The 19,467-nt window shown below is 42.1% G+C and overlaps 2 protein-coding genes across 8 annotated transcripts in view; both read right to left on the bottom strand.

The window, feature by feature from the left end:
- Positions 1-811, bottom strand: part of CERS5 (ceramide synthase 5) — a 38,567-nt gene extending 37,756 nt beyond the window's left edge. The window contains exon 1 of one of the 4 annotated variants that reach the window (XM_082352488.1): positions 474-801. In XM_082352488.1, the coding sequence (XP_082208614.1) occupies positions 474-670 (197 nt within the window). In that variant the 5' untranslated portion in view covers positions 671-801. Of the gene's footprint in view, positions 1-473 lie in introns of all 4 variants that reach the window. The other 3 variants (XM_082352487.1, XM_082352489.1, XM_082352490.1) reach the window with 3 other exon arrangements.
- A 3,090-nt stretch (positions 812-3,901) lies between these two features.
- The window catches only part of LIMA1 (LIM domain and actin binding 1), an 86,170-nt gene continuing 70,604 nt past the window's right edge, over positions 3,902-19,467 (bottom strand). For 2 of the 4 annotated variants that reach the window (XM_082352389.1, XM_082352390.1), the window contains exons 8-11: positions 17,064-17,121; positions 15,415-15,524; positions 7,761-7,894; positions 3,902-6,257 (exon numbers count right to left, since the gene is read on the bottom strand). In XM_082352389.1, coding sequence (XP_082208515.1) covers positions 5,249-6,257; positions 7,761-7,894; positions 15,415-15,524; positions 17,064-17,121 — 1,311 coding nt within the window. In that variant the 3' untranslated portion in view covers positions 3,902-5,248. Of the gene's footprint in view, positions 6,258-7,760; positions 7,895-15,414; positions 15,528-17,063; positions 17,122-19,467 lie in introns of all 4 variants that reach the window. The other 2 variants (XM_082352387.1, XM_082352388.1) reach the window with 1 other exon arrangement.

Consider the following 19,467-nt stretch of genomic DNA (forward strand, 5'->3'; position numbering starts at 1 on the left):
CTTATCTTCCCATGAACCCATTCCTTCGGCTTGGAACGTCTGGCTCTTGCGCCGACCCTTCAGCTTCCATGCCCCCAACTAGTTCTGGTTCTGGCAGCCCTTTCTTGTTTCCCGCCTCGGGTTCTCGGTCGCAGCTCACACTCAACCTGTTTCTTGGTCTGCAGAATCCTTGGAGGTTGGGGAGAGGCCTATGAGACACCCACCCCGGGCTCTCAAATTGAATGGGTCCAGTGTCCCCTTCGACTCTCACTCTTTCAATGTCCGAGTCCCAAACTCCCTGTCTTTACCTAGGCTCCACGACCACCTCGGCCACCCTCGGAGCATCCCGCGCGCGGCCCAGGCTCTCCCAGCCCCCTGCTTCCGGGCTTCCCCTGCAGTTCGTCTTCCGGTCCTCGACCTCCGCCTCTCCCCCCGGGCCGGCTTCACCAGCCCGCGCCCACAGCCCTTCGCGCGGCTCGCCCGCGGGCTCTCACCGCTCGAAGAGCAGCCTCACGGAGAACACGCCCGCCGCCAGCGGGAACACCGAGAGGATGTGCCGGGCCCGCGGGTAGCCGTAGCCGTCGCCTGGCCCCTCGAGGTCGGCCCAGCTCACGTTCTGGGGCAGCCAGAAGCGCTCGCTCCACAGCCAGCCCCACAGCAGGCCCAGGGCTCCCGCCGCCGTTGTCGCCATCTTACGCCCACCCCGCGGCCACCGCCGCCACAGCTTCAGCTGCCGCCACGGCCAACGGAACCCGCGGGGAGGCGGCCCCGGGGCGGGGCCGGACCGGCGGCCACCCCCTTCCGGCCCCTTCTTGTCCCCGTCACGTCTCAGCCCGCCTCCTCTGCGGGGCCGGGCTTCTTCACCGCCCATCCCGCCTCCCCGCCCACCTCCCTCACCGCAGCCTCCCCGGTCGTCTCTCCTCGGGACTCCGCCCTCCGACCCCGGCCACGCCCCTCCTTTTCCCGCCCCGCCTCCACCCAGCCCTGGTCCCACCCCGCACAGCCAGTCAACGCTTGTGCCGCCCCTTTTTGCTACCGGTTTCGGCCAAGATTTTCCTCCTCCCTCACTCTCCCGTCCAGCTACGGCTACACCCCTTATTTCAGGCATAGCTCCCTTATGGGGACATTCTTCTCAGTCCAGCCAGCTTAAGCTGTTCCTGCTCCCTGGAAGGCCATACCTCTCTCTCGCTCTCTCTCTCCCCGCTCCCTCACAGCCCCCATCTCTCACTAGGGTTTATCGCCATCTCAAATGGTCCCGCCTACTAGCAGCGTTCTTTTTGCTCCCCACCCTTTTTCTCTCTTCGTGCCCCTCCACGATCTCAACCCCCTGTCCTTGTATATCCCTCAAAATGGACTTTTAAAAATCCTTTTATTCTTCTCATGGGGAAAAGGAAATGGAAGATATCCAAAGGAAAATATAAAGGAAAAAGAAAAGTAGATGATGGCCAATGTTTAATGAGGTTTACTATATGCCAGGTACTGCACTGAACATTTACACACATTATTTAACTTCCTCATTCTATGAAGTAGGTGTTTTATTTACTATTTTATGGATGAGTTAACTGAGGTCCAGAGAGCAGCTTGCCCGAGGCTATATAAACAAGTGGTAGAGCTGAGCTTCTGAACTAGAAAGTCTTTAGATTCCAGAACCCTGAGGCTTTATCCTATAAAGCTCCTTAATTTTAGATTTCCACATTGAACATTGAACGCTTTTGTGGATCTACATAAACAGGGAGGGGAGCCATAGACAAGAAACCTTCAAAACATTGAATTCTAAATTGTCCCTCAACTGCTGGAGAATGCTGAACCCTGGGTGCCAACCGTTCAAACCTGGCTACAAGGTTAATTACCACAGGCTACCTAGAATGATCTGAAAAAAGATTAAAGAACTAATCTTGTCCAAGGACAGAGTATCTTTATACTAGTAGGCATGCTTGCAGCAGAAGATAAAGAGTTTCAAAGGTAGAGAAAGAAGAGAAAAAGAAAGGAGCCACCTTAAGGAGTAGACTAGAAGGTCTGCTTTAGTTCAGTGGTTCTCAAACCTTAGTGTGCCACAGCTCAGACATTAGCTTCTCTCATCTCCCACATGGAGGGTTTGCTAAAAGTTTTCTGGGCTCCATCCAAAGAGATTCTGATTCAGGAGGTTCAGGGTAGGCCCATGAATGTGCATTTCTCATTTCTAACAAACTCAGAGGTCATGCCACTGCTGCTGGTCTGAGAACCACACTGCCTGAAGCCATTTTCGTCCAAACCCAGAAATAGCTTAATGGTAACTACCCTATGTTCAAGATACGTTTTAAAAGAAGTAAACTCACAGGACTTCCCTGGTGGTCCAGTGGTTAAGACTCCATGCCCCCACTGCAGGGGGCATGGATTCGATCCCTGGTTGGGGAACTAAGATCCCACATGCCGTGTGGTGTGGCCTAAATAAATAAATAAATAAATAAAAGAAGTAATCTCTCTCTAATCCCATGGGAATTCAAAGCAGAGCCCCAAGGAACAAAGAACATGCTAACTTAGCATGCAGAGGCCAACACACAATGATCTTGGTCTCAAGATCTATTCCCAGAAAAACACATGTGTACCATTTCTCAACCTCTTGACTGTTAGAAAACATATTGCTGACAAAATATGTAATGAAAGCAAATTTAGTACAGGTTTCACTTTGGTCAGGAGTGATCTGACCAGCAAGCTGGTAAAAGAACTAAGTTGGCCCCTGTAGCAGTCATGGACAGAGTCTCCTTAACCATCTCAAGTCCCAAGCTGGCCCCTTTTCCTGCTTTACCAACAGAAAAATTCACATCATCTTATTGTCAACATTGACATAGTCCAACAAGTTGCCTTCATTTAGAGAGCTGAGAGAATAAATGATAAGCACTTTTTATTTGGCTGTAGGTTCTTTTGTTTTCTAAGAATGTTTAGTGTTATCTGGTCATTCTCTTGATAAGAATATCCTTTTATTATATTGACTATGGAGCTAATTCTTGTCTCTACTGTCTGTACCTATGTCTATCTTAGCCCTTGAAAGGCACAGAAAGGAGTTCTTCCAAGGGTAATCTCAGCCCCCAAGTACCTGATATATGGTGACATACTCAACTGATACCCATTAATGCCAGCCATAGGCACTCAGACTTTTTGTATAAGGTTAGTAGATACAGGGAGTACAATGTGGATGGGTTAGAGCAGCAAGCAGTGAGTCACAGAGTAAAGATAGCTAAACTCAAGCCAAGATTGGATAGTTTATAAATGTCAGCAGGAACTTCTGGATTAACTGTTCAGTGAACAGGGCTTTCTAAATGACTTCAGCCTGTGTTGGGGCCAAGAGCAGATAGTAGTACCCGGACATGCACTTAGAAGACCAGGCAAGATGTTGGAACACCCAGTGACCCTGGAAAATGTTAACAGATGACTCAAAAAGTATTTCTATCTCCAAGGAAATCTACACTCCCATTAAAAAAGGTACCTTAATTGGGGCAGTTGCCTCTGCAAGCAAGGAAATCAAACAACCAACTATGCCTCTGCCCAGGGTAGAAAACAAGTCCATTTTCAGCAGAGGCATTTGGAAATTCCATTTAGCATTTAGGTATACTTGTAAGGTAAATTATTAAATGCGGAGTACAATTAACAATAAAAAACCACCACTGCATTTTGAATTGGTAAAACAAACAGCTCATTTTGAATGTACACAATAATTCTCTTGCCAAGTTGCTTTCAATTTTCAAGAAAAATTTGTTTTCTAGGAGGATGAAAGCCTAAGATCAGCCCAACACCACCACCTAGTGGTGAGAGGTATACATTGCATGTCTCTTCAATTGATACCCATCAGACCCATCTGCCTTTTCTACCCAAACTGCTAAGGTAAAAGCAGGTCCTGAGAGACTGTAACAATGTAAAATAATAATGGAAAAGGAACATTGAAAAGTTCAAGTGTAAATTAAAAGCTTTATTGAATAAAAATTTTTCAGAGTAAGCAAGACTGTAAGAAAGCAGAATATTTTACATCTCTAAAAAATATCAGAGCTAAATCTCTAAAAATGCAGTATAAAGAAAAGCCTATACCTTAAAACACCTCTCTCCCCCAACATACAATTTGGAATATCAATTATGTACAACAAATGTACTCAAGTTTATATTGTTCCAAAAACCTTAATACTAGAAAACCATCTCCCAAAAAAGGCCTAAAACTGGTTTAATTGCACCCTAGGAATACTGTCTGCCATAAAAATCAATACATTTCAGAGCTTATAAGTATTAAAAAACTAGTGTCCCAGAAAGGGGATATCAGAAGTAGAATATAGGGTTTGGGGATCTGAGCTCAAGTGGTTTAAGGCATTTTTTTTTTTTCTGTTATTCCTCCTTTAAACTCATCACTTTGCTCTAATATGCAACATGGCAAACAGCAATACAAAAGATCTCATAAAAATATTGCAGCTTACAGTAAATTATGAGAAGCACAGATACCACCAGAGAAGAAAGTAATCACTTGGGGGTGTAGTCAAACTCATTGGCAAATACCATAGCTTATTTGGGACACAATGAATCTCTCCAAGCACTAAGGGTGCTCAAAAGGTGCTCCAAAAAGATGGTTATGCTATATCTCAATAATCCAGTTCAGGATGTGGTTTAGAAAGCAGGATGCAATAAATTCCCCATATATATTGGAGCAAGCAATAAATTCCCCATATATATCAGAGTAAGAAAATTAACCTAAATTTTTTTTAAAAAGACTAAATATTTGATCTCTTAACAGAGGAATACTAAACAATAAATTGGTATCCATGTAAAAATATACAAACTGTGCCCTTTATACTAAAGTGCATTCGGTCACAATGTTTAGGCCCCTAAATTCCTTCTGCATGTTTCCTAATTCCACAATTGAATTTTTAGTGTAACAATGTACTACTAATCATCTCTCCATTCCCATATTGTCTTTTGGGAGTACAGTGGAAGCTGGACCATATCAGCTGGAATATCCGCCCCCCATACACACACACACACACACACACTCCCAACCCCCAAAAGACCTTAAAGCAGTTGTGTATATCATCATTGCTAAAAGAGAGGATTTAAGTAATGTTATCTAGCATTTAGAATTGGTTCACTTAAGCTGCACAGTATGGGATTTTTTTGAAGCAAGAACTCTTTTCCAAAGTTACTTCCACATAAATTACAGCTCATGCTAAGACAGCTGTTTTGTGCATCACTTTGATAAAGGGCAGTGGCTCACTAACACTAACATAAATTTAAGGCCCAGCATCATTGCAATTTGTTATTCCTCATCTTCATCCTCATCATAGTACCGATTTCTCTTTATCTGTTCCTCCACAGAGAGCTCTTTGACTACTTCTCCCTCCCAGAATCCCACATCCTGGGATTTCTGATTCTGAGTAGTGAATTCTTTAGTGGAGGTGTTGTCTGCAAAGCTAGACCAATTTTTAGACTTGGGTTCTAGTGAAGACTGCTGTGTGAGAAGGTTTCTATCACCTTCATCTAAGTTTGCACCATTTTCTATAAGATTTTCACTCCCCATCTCAAAACTGTGAACTTCCTTACTTCTCCTTCCTGCCTCCTCTCCTCTAGATCCCTTGTTTGGCCAGGTTGTTTTTTCCACACTCTCATTCTTCTCAGAGGCGTTGGCATTTTCCATTTGTTTCCTTTCTGCTACTACACCTCCTCCAAACTCCTCACTCTGCTCTGACATGCTCCAGCCTTTCCTGATAGGTGGGGACAAGGTTTTGGGGCTCTTGACTGAAGAGGTTCGAAATGAAGCTGCTACAGTGAATGGGCGGCTTCTCTCCTTCAGTGAAGAAGTTCGTCTTAGCTTCTTCAGATCCAGATCTACATCCTCAGGAGCTTCAGGCTTGCTGATTTCATCCTCAGGAGGCCATTTAGGCTTCGATACTTTGATCCCTTCCTCCAAGGCACTTCCTGAACTGCCAAGTTCAGTAGGGGGTGGCCAGGCAATCCTCAACTTCTTGGTTTCAGCTGGCTTGTCTTCTTTCTCCAGCGGGGACGAGGCCTTGGCTTCCATACTTGCAGTCAGCACACCAACCTTAGCAATGGGGGCATCTTCTACCCCTGGGCTCTGAGGGGTCTCCCCTGCATTTGGAAGCTGGGCTGGTCTCTCCAATGTCTCTTCGTTTTCATTTTTGCTTGCCCACAGATCCTTGTGTGGTCTGTGTCCAAAGCCTTCATCATAGTTGCCTTTAGATTTAAAGAGTTGATTGAAGTGAGGCTTGCAATAGATTCTCCCATGTAAAGAGGCATATGTTCCTAGACTGTTGTTTTTAAAAAAAAGAGCATAAAGTTAACAAAGCTGTATACTCTTATTTACACCAGTAGGCTGAAACCTGGCAACTCCAGTATTTTCAGAAAATGCTAAGTGAAAAAAATACCTTTAAAAGCACATCAGTCACTGAGGATGTCCTTTTAAGTACATTTGTTTTATTATCCTTATAAAAAACATGCTCAATTCTAGGTCTGAACCTTCACAAGACATTCTTCCACCTGGTACATGCTCCCATTTTCAAGTGATTTCACTCCCCTCTGTCAAAACTGTTGAAAAAGTTACTTCTTCCAGGAAGTCTTCCCTAGGTAATCCCACCTAGCTCTGATCATTCATATATTTCCTAAGTATTTCTAACCTATAACTATGTTTAATGATATTCCTTTGTAAAAAGTTGCGTCTTCTCCCTCCTAGTTTCCCAATCGTGTTATAATTTAAAAGCATGTTTTTACCGGAATGGGTATAATGCTCTGCCAACGCTTGGCACTGAGTAGATGTCAATGACTAAATAAAGGAAAGCTATGGTTAATAGGAGAACGGTGAGCAGTAGCCGGAAGTCGGTCTACCCTAACAGGAGTGCTGGACAGGCCTTTAGGACATCTGGTGTCTCTCACAGGGTAACACATTTTAAAGGGGGGTATAAAAACAACAGCATTTCCACAGAAGAAATATAAAAATTCAAAAATTTAGAAAAATGTGCTCTGGAGAAAAAAATACAGTGGGCAGAAAAAGAACCACTGTGTGGAAGTTACAGAGGCACATTTTGGCTCAACAGAACGGAAAGTTTTCAAGCTAGCGCTAACACTGGAACTAGCTGTAGTGGGGTATTAACCCCCGCAGAAGTGCCACGCGGGTGCCAGGACATCTTTCAACAGTATGCTGGAAAGGGTGCTTGCTCTGGAAGGAAGGCTGGAGGAAATGACATCCTAGTTACTTCCTCCTCCAAGGTTCTATGGTTAAAATGAGTTAATACGGAATGTTTCCCCAATTTGCCACATTTATATCCATACTTTGAGTAACTTGGAAGAAATGATACATAATTATTTTCTCAGAAAATAAAATGAAGCAATATACAGAAAAATATATGCCCTTCAGGATCTATTATTATTGCTCTTTTTACCATATACATAGTGTTTGGGATAATTTCAAGGGCTTCAACAAGTATCCTCTTGGGATTTCTTAACTGTATGATTCTATGACACCAAGGGAAAACATTCTACTAAATTAGGTCACAGGGGCAGTTACCTGCAACTTAGATGATTTAAGCTTCAGTCCTAACATGTAAATTAACATGTGAGAGTACCAAGAAGTTCTAAACACCATTATCATTTGATATAAAATGCCTGTCATTAAATGGTACTTTTTACTTTCTTCAGAGGCCCTCAACAGCACACACTATTAGCACCACAGATTTTAGTACCAGTGTTCTAAAATCCAAAGACTCCCTCTGGAGGTCCAACCACACAGAGAGATGGCTTGTTTTGGTCTGGCTTACCTAAGTTTGTTGTTGCAATAGGAACAACGGAAGCAGCTTATGTGAAACACCTGCTTGTTGGCCAAGAGACGCTCCATCGAGTAGACTGTTTTCTGACATTCCACGCAGGTCTCTCTTGCAGGTGCCTGAAACTTCTAGGAAAAGAAAAGGACAACTTTAGCTAGCAAAGGCAGCGATGAGTTAGTACTCTGCTGAAGTGGGCCCCGGGATTTACTTTGTTATCTAAGGGCTCCCTTACCTGGTCTGTCAATTCTCAGAGGAACACTAAGCCAACTGCAATTCTATCGGTTGACTCTCTTAAGCCAAGAGGCTCTCCTGAATTCCTTACCCAGATTGTCTGGCTGCCATAAGTGCAGCAGCCACTGAGGATGGGTGGAGCTAGGGCTGGACTGCAGAGAAAGGCTTAGACAAACCACCACACACACACACACACACACACACACACACACACACACACACACACACACACACAATGATTCCACGCACAGGAAATGAGGAGAAAATACACATACAGAAGAAAGAAGTTTGATGGTTTGATCCAAGTGCCAAATAAGAAGCAGAACAGACTTTTTAAAGACCAGATTCTGAAGGGGGTAACTTTCAAGGAGAGAAAGCATTTGGCTTTGGGAAGTAGGAAAAGACTTTAAACATCTTTATTTATTTATTTATTTATTTTATTGAAGTCGAGTTGATTTACCATGTTATGCCCATCTCTGCTGTACAGCAAAGTGACTCAGTTATACACATAGAGACATTTTCTTTAATATTCGGAAAAGACACTTTGATAAAGCATCTCTCAGTCCCCTCTGCATATAATCTTGACTGCTCAATCCACTAGACATAACATTTTTAAATAAAGCAAAATTGACACATAAATGGAACATTTTAAAAGAGACACAAACTATTTTATTAGGATTCCAGAAGAAAGCATAGCCCAATAAAGCTATAGGTTCTATAATCTTTTTAAAACACCAAATGGAGAATAAAACTAATGTATTGGGTAGGCGGGTGAGTCACAATGGGGATTCATGAACTGTTTGTAAAGTGTGGAATATGGGCGGGGTGAGCACAGCTGTTGCTGGTAAACTCAGTCCTAAACTACATAAAGTAGGTTGTATTAGCACTGATGAAACCTAGAATTCCAAAACCATAAGCTTTTACGTGATAAGAAATAGGGCTTCCCTGGTGGTGCAGTGGTTGAGAGTCTGCCTGCCAATGCAGGGGACATGGGTTCGAGCTCTGGTCTGGGAGGATCCCACATGCCACGGAGCAACTGGGCCTGTGAGCCACAATTGCTGAGCCTGTGCGGCTGGAGCTGGTGCTCCGCAACAAGAGAGGCCGCGATAGTGAGAGGCCCGCGCACCGCGATGAAGAGTGGCCCCCCGCTCACCGCAGCTAGAGAAAGCCCTCGCACAGAAACAAAGACCAAAAAAAAAAATAGTTACATGGCCACTAGAGGCGGGGGTGAGAAGTCCCTAGGTGTGTGTGACTCTTGACTTGTCCCAACAGAAACAGCTCGACCACTAAATGCAGAAGCAGCTTTAGTTAAGGTGGCCTGGAAGCTCTTTCAGGCACCTTGGTGGCCTCTGCCGCCAAGACCGGTATGGTGGTAAATAATACCATTTAGTCCCAAAGCCCAGGGCCTGAATGGTTAAGGTAAGCCTAAGATAAACCAGCTTATGGGTAAGACAGAATTTTGATTAAAAAATCCGAAAATAGACCCATAAAAAAAATTCAGACTGCTGGTTCACTTGCCACATGATTCACTAGGAAGTAAAGCAAAAATAGGAATGGTGTTCCAAGTAGATTTGGACAGAAAATGAGAGTAGAAAATGGGCATAAAATGGAAGTAAAGGTTAATATCTATAAAAGGGAGTTTAATAAAATTAGTGCTCCCAAATAGCACCAAAGAATTTAAAAATGAAGAAGGAGGGCTGAGTGTGAACAGCAGCCCCTCCATTCCTAGGGTTAGAGTCGAAAAGAAAAAAAGAATCAAAGACCACAGCTACAACTTAAGTTTACCAAGCATAAGGGAGGAATTTAAATATGATCAAATGTTATTATACTGAATGCTGCTGGCAGATATTAGGGCGTTATTTGGAGCTCAGAATTGTTTTTTCATTTTCTTTTCTTAAAATTTATTTTATTGAAGTATAGTTGATTTACCATGTTGTGTTGGTTTCTGGTGTACAGAAAAGTGATTCAGTTTTTCATATATATAGTCTTTTTCATATTCTTTTCCATTATGGTTTATTACAGGATATTGAGCATAGTTCCCTGTGCTATGCAGTAGGACCTCGCTGTAGAATTGTTTTTTCTTTCTCTCTTGCTTTTTTTTTTTTTTCTTTGGCCACACCTCATGGCTTGTGAGATTGAACCCAGGCCCTCAGCAGTGAGAGTTTGGAGTCCTAACCACTGGACCGCCAAGGAATTCCGAAATTGTTTTTTCTTATATGGATCGACACATCTAACAAGATAGGAGCTAAGTGGAGATGTCCTTGCATAATTTAATTAGGTTTCTCTAAAAGGACTAGGTCCTTGTCTAGCAAGCAGGAAATACATTAAAAGGCAGAATAAAATTTGGGTATAATAGTACAATTGGAGCCATTGGAGAGCGGCTGTACAAATCACAATTCAGACAATGTAAAAGTTAATAGGACAAATGTATTTACTTATCAGATTGAAAATCTTTTTCAGTTGCAGGATGAATGTTGTATTTATAATACTTAGGAGAATAAGTGCTCATTCTGGTCGCTAAAGACAGAGCAGGAGACAGAAATTTCCCATGGTAGAGGAGGAAATGGGTATTATTCTGCTAAAGGGGACTGGAGGCCTACAGAGCATGCCTCTGTTACACACACACACACACACACACACACACACACACACACACACACACACACACACACAGAACACACGGTAGGAGAAGGGTGCAGCCCAGTGAATAGAAAGGAAAACCTGAGAGAAAGCTGCAAGTTGAGCTCACATTAGGAGGAAAGTGGAAGGCAGGAGCAGAAATTAGGTACCGGGAGCAGGAAGCAGAAGCTGGAAGAGACAAACAGGAACCTTCAATGAATACACAGCATTTGGTGTGCCCTGGAGGGCTTTTTTTTCTGCAGCTGAACTGAAACTCAGTTACAGACTCATATCCAAGAATAAGACCACATTTTCTTTCTTTTTCAAGTAACTCTGCTAATCGTGGCAAAATCAGCCTCACTCACATCTACCTGAGGCTAGATCAGAGTACCAGCTCAGAAAAGAGAGCTTTTATAGCCTTCACCCAAGGAGTGTCTCATTAACAATTCTTTAGTGTCTTTCTACCTCCCACACCTGACCCCGCCCCCCCCACCCCGTGGCTCCCTCTTGAATGGAGCCTTCACCCACAACAAGTGAAAAGGCATTCCTCTCCTTAACATCAAATTAATGGACTGCTAGCGCCAATATCTGACTAACCACAAGCTTCTACCTCGCCAGACCTACCAGATTCCCATTATTCCTCTTCCTTTTTTATATACACCCTTTTCAATATTATTTAATGAAGGTTGATGCGGCAGCTGCCCAAGGGCCCTTATAACATCATAAAGACAAGAGGAGCCCAACATGGTAATATGCCAAGTCAGAGTGACTGTGGCTGTGCATTCCCTTTATTTCCTCTGTCCTGGGCTCTCAGCCACTTTTCTGTAATCGCCCCCATGTCTATTCAGACAGCAGGAAGCACAGTCAGTGCCCAAACCTCTACCGTTATGGTAGGCCTGGCCCACACCCCGCCCAGGCCGTCATGTAATGCCTGAACTTGCACAGCCACCTTTAAAACACTGCCAATACTAGAATGTCAGGCATTTTTTATCTTTCCAATATATTTTTTCAGTTAGTAAGATGTTTTTTCGTCTCCCCTCCCTCACCATTTTTCAAATGTAGAAACTAAGGTACCAGGATGTCAGATGCCTTATAGAAGTTTGCACAGTCAATAAAAGAATTAAGATTAAAACTCAGAATTCCCGACTCACAAACCAATAGAGTATTTTCTCAGTTGTCCTGGAATAAATTTCCATAACTAAAGGAAACCCTTTGGGGAAGGGAGCAGATGCTAACTAACCCAAATGAACATAATTTCACCACAGCATTTTGAACAAACCACAGTCTTCACTTTGTTTCAAATTAAAATATGCAGATAATATCTTCAGGATATTCAGGAATGAGTGAGATAATATATAAATAACTGATGTCCCTAAACACTGTCATGTCTTTCCCATCTGAGGGATGTTACAGGCCTTCTGTAGATCAGCATTTACTTAAAGCTTTTTTACAATAAATTTTTACGACTTCATCTACATTCTTTCACTCTCTTGTCTCATATATATTTTTTAGTCTAATGAAGGCTCCAGTTGGGGTACATGTCTGTGTGTGGGAGGGGAGCAGGTAGCAGCTGGCCATAAATGGTGAAGCTAATTAGCCTTTTAGACACAGTGAAATCAAAAGAAAAATCTGTATTGAAGTCAGGCCTCCATTCCTCAGATAGAACACTATAAAAAGCCTTTCATTTCCTCCTTCCAATTTGTACAAAATATCTGGGTAATTAAATTGAAATTCTTCACCATATAGTAAATGGTTGGGCTGGCTCTGAAGAGCCTTAACCCTTCCCCGAGCTTTCTGTGAAACTCTTTATGAAAGCATTTTGGAGATATTCACACCTTAAACAGATTGCTCTACATGTAGAGGAAAGGTTAGTGCTCTGAGAAAGCAGTAATGATGTAGGTAGTGAGAAAAGATTCTAGATGCCCTTCTAGCATAATTCTGGTAGATTTGCAAAATAGCATAAAACTGCCTACCCTGTCCATGCAGGAAGGGACAGGGCACAGAGGGTACAGCCTCTCATGCAGGCTGCCATGTTTTCTCTAAACATCCATCAGCAGGACCAGCCTAGGAACCTGGGATAGGGCTATCCTAGACCAGTAGGTGTTCCCAGGGCCAGTCACATCTCCTTCCTTATCCTCCCCCCAGAAACATTTAGGGAGTAACTTATTTAAATGGGAGGACATAAAGCTTAAGAGATCTCTGGGTCTCTTGAGTTGAAAGGTTCTGATCCTTCCGACAGGGCCCACTGAGCTCTAGATCCAGAACACCTATTTTGAGAAGGAACCTGCAACGTCAACTTCATTAGTGCCAAGTCTCATCAACTGAATTATCTGGCCAGTGTTCAAAATAGATAAAATCCTTACTTTTAAAGACCAGTATCATTTGAGGGGTGTTTTTTTGTTTTCTGTATTTTTACTTTATTAAGCTAAAATTTGAAATGAATTGAGTCTTTACCTTAGATGTCCTGTTTTCAATAACACACAGGCACCAAGGAGCAGTTTTACCAGGATGTGTGGGACCCACAAATCTATTCTGAGTGAACAAGTTTATTCTTAGCTGTATGTAATTTCCCAGACTGGAGAAACAACTGCTGTTGCATGGTCTATAGCCACAAGACCAGTTATGCCAGTAGGTCTTCCTATAAACACTAAAGTATCTATATACTTGCCTGCAGAATGTAAAGAGTAACTTTGAGGAAGAGAAAATAAATGGCCTGTAAATAAAGTGGAGATGTGATTGGGTACCACCCCGAGCTCTGTACACCATAACCATTTGAGCTTTGGACCATGGGCAAACATAGGCAGTGAGGCCAGTTTACCCCAGTCTTTATACAATGTTCAAAACCTGAGGTGTATGTCTGGTGCAAGCAGGCTTGTCTGCATTCTACTGCTGAGTGACCAGAGCCAAAGAGGCAGGCATGAATCTGGGGCAGGTACAGAGGGAGCTTTTCCTCCATCTCCTCTCCCTGGTGTGCCAGGAAGACCTAAGTGAGGTGCATTCCTTCGCACACTGCTCCTCAGCTCAGACCCTGGAGTATGAGTCAGGAGGAGCCCCAAAGGTCCAACCCAGGACCAGGAGATCTGGCCCAGCAGTTGAGGGAGGGAAGCAAGACTGGACTGAGAATTCAAATATACTTGAGAACAGATTTTAGTTCTTAGGTCAGCCACAGAATTTCCCTAGTCCCTCAGTCACACAGAATCCATGGCCAAGTCAGCTTTGTTAGCTGTTCTTCATCCAGAACCACAACCCAAGGACTCACATCTGGGCAGGGTTGCTGCTGGAGAAGAAATTAACCCCGTGGCATTTGCTACTTTGTTGGACTTCAGATACTGGAAAAAAAAAAGTGCTGATGCCAGCATGAGCAGAACTTCGAGGCCAGAAGAGAGGGTCATGTTAAGTACATGTGCAGATTCCATCACGCAGCTCAGTTCTTTCTCCCTCATTTACTTGCTTTCTCTTGCTACTTTCTTCACTTTTTGTTCCTTTCAATAAACCTTACTCCCCTCTTACATCTCTGCTTCCTTTAAAATTTTCATGTTTACCTTCTTCCCCTGACCTCCCCTTTCCTGGATTCTCCCCTTTCCTCCCTTTGTTCCAAACCCTCACCTATGTCTTAACCTCCATCCTTTCTTTGTTTTTTTTTAAATTAATTTTTATTGGAGTATAGTTGATTTACAATGTTGTGTTAGTTTCTGCTGTACAGCAAAGTGAATCAGTTATACATATACATATATCTACTCTTTTTCAGATTCTTTTCCCATCTAGGTCATTACAGAGTATCTCCATCCTTTCTGTGCATTAGAACTTTCATCAAGAGACCAATCATGCCTACAGTTGTGCGATAGAAACATGGCAGATGTGTGCATGAGGTTGAGGCAGTACAAACCACCTTAAAACTAATTCTACCTATTGAGTTTCTCTCAAATGTTAAAACCTTTGAAACAAAACCCAGCTACTTAAGAGAGCACCAGAGGAGGAAGACACTAAAGAAGTATAAGATATGTTTGTTATTAACCAAGTGGGTAAATCAGCACTGCATTAGCAAAGCATTCAATTAAAACAAGTTAGGTGAGCAGCCTAAAAGAGGTGTTGGATTTTTTTTTTATCTTTGTTTATTTTTATGGGAATATTTACTTGTTCATAGAAAGGGAAAATACTGCTTTTAAAAATTAGTGAATGAAAGGAGACCACAGATTGAGTAGCCTAGTAAAATTTTCCTAGGGTACAAACATCTTGGACATTCCTTAACATCTAATATTATAACCTAGTGTAAGTGTTATCTGAATGGCCATTTTTATAGCAAATGGACTGGCCAACCCCCACTGGAATGCACACATTCTTTCTTTAAATGCGCTGACCACCAATCATGTTATGGTCAAGTTCCTCAGACCAGGGAGCCACTAAATCTTTAACACTGCACATTCCCATCCAATGGGCTGATTTTAACAGATTTTTCATATTGCTCTTTTTATAGGTTTTTACCCATTCATAGATTTATGAATTTGGACTTAACAAGAAAAAAAGTCAGGTTATTTTCTTTAACTTTGGGTTTTCTTTCATGAGCTTTCCAGATTTCAGACTGGAGCGGTATCAGTGAGGCTTCCCACTCCTGGCTCAAACACCTGAGCAAAAGCAGCAAGATTTCCAGGGAAAGTGACTGGCTCAAGTGTGCCCTTATTTGGCATTTTCATCCCCAGGAAAGCAAAAACAGGTTATAATGAACATAAGGATAAAAGATGCAATGAGCTCTACTAGTAAACCAATGTCTACAAGGCTCCAAGAGAAACTGCCATCATACCTTCACTGCTTTGGGAGGAGAACTTTCAGAAAGGCCGGAGGCTCTGGCATCTGGACTTAGTGGCTTGGGATGCACAGGCTGCTGGAACTCACTCTTAACCTGGGAGTTACCTGCTTGAGTTACAAAAGGAAGACATTTTACAGTATCTCAAGGGAAGGCTCAGAAAAGGTTCCTCCCCAAAGCAAATTTTAGGCACCTCCACTAAGGACAGGTCCTTTCAACACCAGGAAAAACATAGCTTTTCCGTTGAAGAAAAGTATTATTCTAATGCTAAAAACTATGCTCTTACGTTCTCTGTTCTCTCACAAGTCAGGGTGTCAACTCAGAGGCTTTCTCACCCTTTGCCACATGCAGCGGGAATCCAAACCACCCTACATAAGGAAACTTCTGCCCTGTAGCATCTGTCATTTTTTAAGGCTGTTTATAGACTTTGATGGCTTTTTGGTAGTTAGTAATCCCAACAACTCCTTCTGGGGCGTTTCAACTGAACTTGGGAAAATGGGGGAATGTGAGGGGAGAAATTTCATAAGATGTGCTCATGTATATGAGTGTGTATAATCTGACACCATCTTTTTGGTCAGTCCTATAGCGAACATCCATGGATGAAGATTATGGAAAAAGACTCCATAAAGTTTTTTTCATAGTCATTGACGTGTCACCTGCATAAGTTAATTTCCTGCCAATATATTTGTTTTATGGAAAACTCAGAAGAGGCACAGAGAAGTCATTCACATAGTTGCTAAGGAACCATAAAAGAATCCCTAAAATCTAGAGTTATGTCAACAAAGTACTGAAAGATTAAGGCTTATTTTTCAAAAAAATGTTTTGCAAACCTAGTCAAAACTCAGAAAAATTTCTAGTCCAAGCAAAATGACTGCAAAAGGAATGTTCTTGGATTCAAGCTGCAAGTTTCTAAAATTTTAAGGCAGGGTTTACTAGAGATCTGTTTGGCTGATACTTCAACTTCTTGCTGAGTTTTCAATGTCTAGTAAACTAATTAACCTAAGGAGAAGCTAGAAATCCATATATATTTTAAAAAATAATACACTGAACATCAGAATCAAAAGTGGACATAGTAAATTTAAAAACTAAGGTTTTTGTCTTTGGGAGAAGAGAGGCTCAAAATGATTCCAAAATAGGATGAAAAGGTGATCAAATTCAGCACCCACAGGAAAATGTCTAGAATCTAGCCAGAGGGAGGATTATAGCACATATTTAGATAAATAAGAAAAAGATATTTTTTAAAGGTTACTCAAATACCAATTCTTTATTCCTGTAAATGAATAAAGTCCTTCTTGGCCAACCTTCTATTAAAATGAAACTTCAAAATTATAGTTTTTATAGCATTAACCCTGAAAAGGTTTGGTACAAAAGACAGGATAAGTTCAATGAGAGAAGCATCAAAAGTATTCAGCTGGCCACAAGTTAATCATATTTCATTGAATTTAACTTCTCTCTTAGGCATGGGATGTGTGAAGGGTACTCAAGCATCAGTCCTTAAAACCAAGTGAAAGATCTGATCAGCTACATTACTGGGTTTAATATGTTACACATTCTCAGCACTGACAGAACTGGGGACCACCCCCGCCAACCAAACAGGGGCTAGAGAACAAGACCCTCTTCCACCAGACCTAAGAATGAAAGCTTACGGGAATCATCTTCAGCAGGGGCGGAACGGGCTGCCAGGCTATTCTCAGATGCAGAAACCTAGAAAAAGAAAGGCAGGGTTGGGGGGGTAGGGGGTGGATTAAGAATCACATTAAAAATAAAAGAGCAAACTGCTATTAATGCCATTAAAACCTGCTGACTCCAGTCAGTCACTGGCTGCCTGGGGGAAATAATGGCCCCCAGAACAGCTGAGCATTTAAACAAAAGGGAGCAAAATGTCTTTTACGAGGATATTAACATGCCTCTCAATTACAGAGTAACTCAAATAACAGACTGCAAGCAACTGCCAAAAGTGTGCATTATCTTCCTTTATAAAAGAAGTTCTAAACCATATCTTTGTACTCTCAAAAAAAAAAAGGGGGAGTGGGGAGGGTACAAAACAAAACCCTCTATCAGGGAGGGCAAAGCTCCTCACCACAAACCACAACTCGTATAACTATAACTCACTCCAAGGCAAGATAAAGTCTTTACATATAGGAACTATTCTTTTATTTTCCTAACTCCTTATTTCCCAACCAAATGCATTCTGCTGAAACAAGCTTGCTGGTACAGAAGACCTTCTGATAGCTATAAAACAAATTTATCTAAAACCAACCTTTGGTATTATCTTCAAGGTTAGTTTCCCTTTTTAGTTCCAGTCTCAAAATGGCAGTGTTTAACAAGATGGCAAATCTTATGTATAGGTGATTATTTTCCCCATTTGGCATCAAATTTAAATAAAAGTACTCTCTACCAGCTCTCTCTCCTTTCTACTGGCCCCTAGGCCATCCTGGTATCTTCCTCCACACTCAAAATCATGAAGGGTCGGGACTGCCCTGCTGGTCCAGCGATTAAGAATCCACCTTCCGATGCAGGGGATGCGGGTTCGATCCCTGGTCAGGGAACTAAGATCCCACATGCCGCGGGGCAACTAAGCCCGTGCGCCCCAACTACTGAGCGTGCGTGCTCTAGAGCCTGTGCGCCGCAACTAAAGAAGCCCACGCACTGCAACGGAAAGACTCCACAGGCCGCAACAAAGATCCCACGTGCTGCAACTAAGACTCAGTGCAGCCAAATAAATAATAAATAAATAATATTAGAAAAAAAAAAAAAAAGAAAGAAAGAAATGCAGAGAACTTCTAGTGAGGTTATGAGGAAGGAATTCCCCCCCCCCCCCCAAAAAAAATCATTAAGGGTCAAGAGGTGACCCAATGTGCACTCCTCGTGAATATTCTTTCATTCAGATGTCAGGGATTTTATGGGTGATGCTGAGTGTTTATAGCAGGATGTCTAATGTACTGAATACATTTACAATGGAGATTAAGTTGTTGGCTGACTGCAACGTGGTCATTTTTTTCCCTTTATTCTCTGTTCATTACAGGAGTTCTGACATGGTATAAAACAAACCAGTATAATAACAGTTAACATTTATTAAATGCTTACTATGTTCCAGGTATTGGAATGACCACTTTACATGCGTTATTTCATCTAATGATACGAAATAAATTTTCTGAAAGTTGTGCATGGCCATAAAAAGCTCTTCAATTCTTGCTAAATTAGGAGGTGCACCCATCCCAGGATGTCCTTCTTTCACCTCCAATTTAGTCACCTTGAACCTGCAGGGTAAACTTAATGCCAATCATGACATCATTGCACACGCCCAACCAGATGACTTCACTGCAGGAATAGCCAGGAGAGAGCATGTGAGATTTTGCTCAAACATTTCATTAAAGAAAAGCACAAATTCATTCACAAGAGGAGAAAGGGAAGAACAATACCTTGACAAAATATCCTATTTCAGGCAAGTTTACCCTGGCATTAATGTCCTTTTGTAACAACTGAAGTTCAGATAGTTCTTAGGTATTGGCTAACAAAAGCTAGGCAAACAGCCAAAAGGATAGCTGAAGCTTTGAAAAATTTTATGAATTTTATGGCAGCCAAGGGTTCATGAACCTACAGTATACACTTGAAGACTATGTACTATCTTTATCTCCTCTCTTCCCCACCCACTTCCCAATTTGTGATTCAGCTGCAATGATACCCTTTTAGGCTATAATTAAAATGTTCTGATCCTCCAATTCAGCTCAGAGTTCCAGGTTCAAATCAATATGAAGACAATCAAGAAGGAAACATGAAATTAGATATAGGGACAATCCAAGCATGATTTTCCGGATGATCATTTCTCAAATTATGCTCCAAGGACAGATGGGAGGATTTCAATGCTGGGAATAGTTTTTTCTCTTAAATGTCTTTTTTACAGTATATAAGAAAAATTCCAAACATATCACTTATACATAAGACATAATCTCCCACTTAAAAAATGGGAAAACCAGGCAGTCTAATTAGAGGACTCACTTGATACAGGACATGTGACATGGAAATAATGCCTGAGCCCACTGTTGCAAG

The sequence above is a fragment of the Balaenoptera borealis genome, assembly GCF_965194805.1.
Source record: "Balaenoptera borealis genome assembly, chromosome: 13".
Lineage (NCBI taxonomy): Eukaryota > Metazoa > Chordata > Mammalia > Artiodactyla > Balaenopteridae > Balaenoptera > Balaenoptera borealis.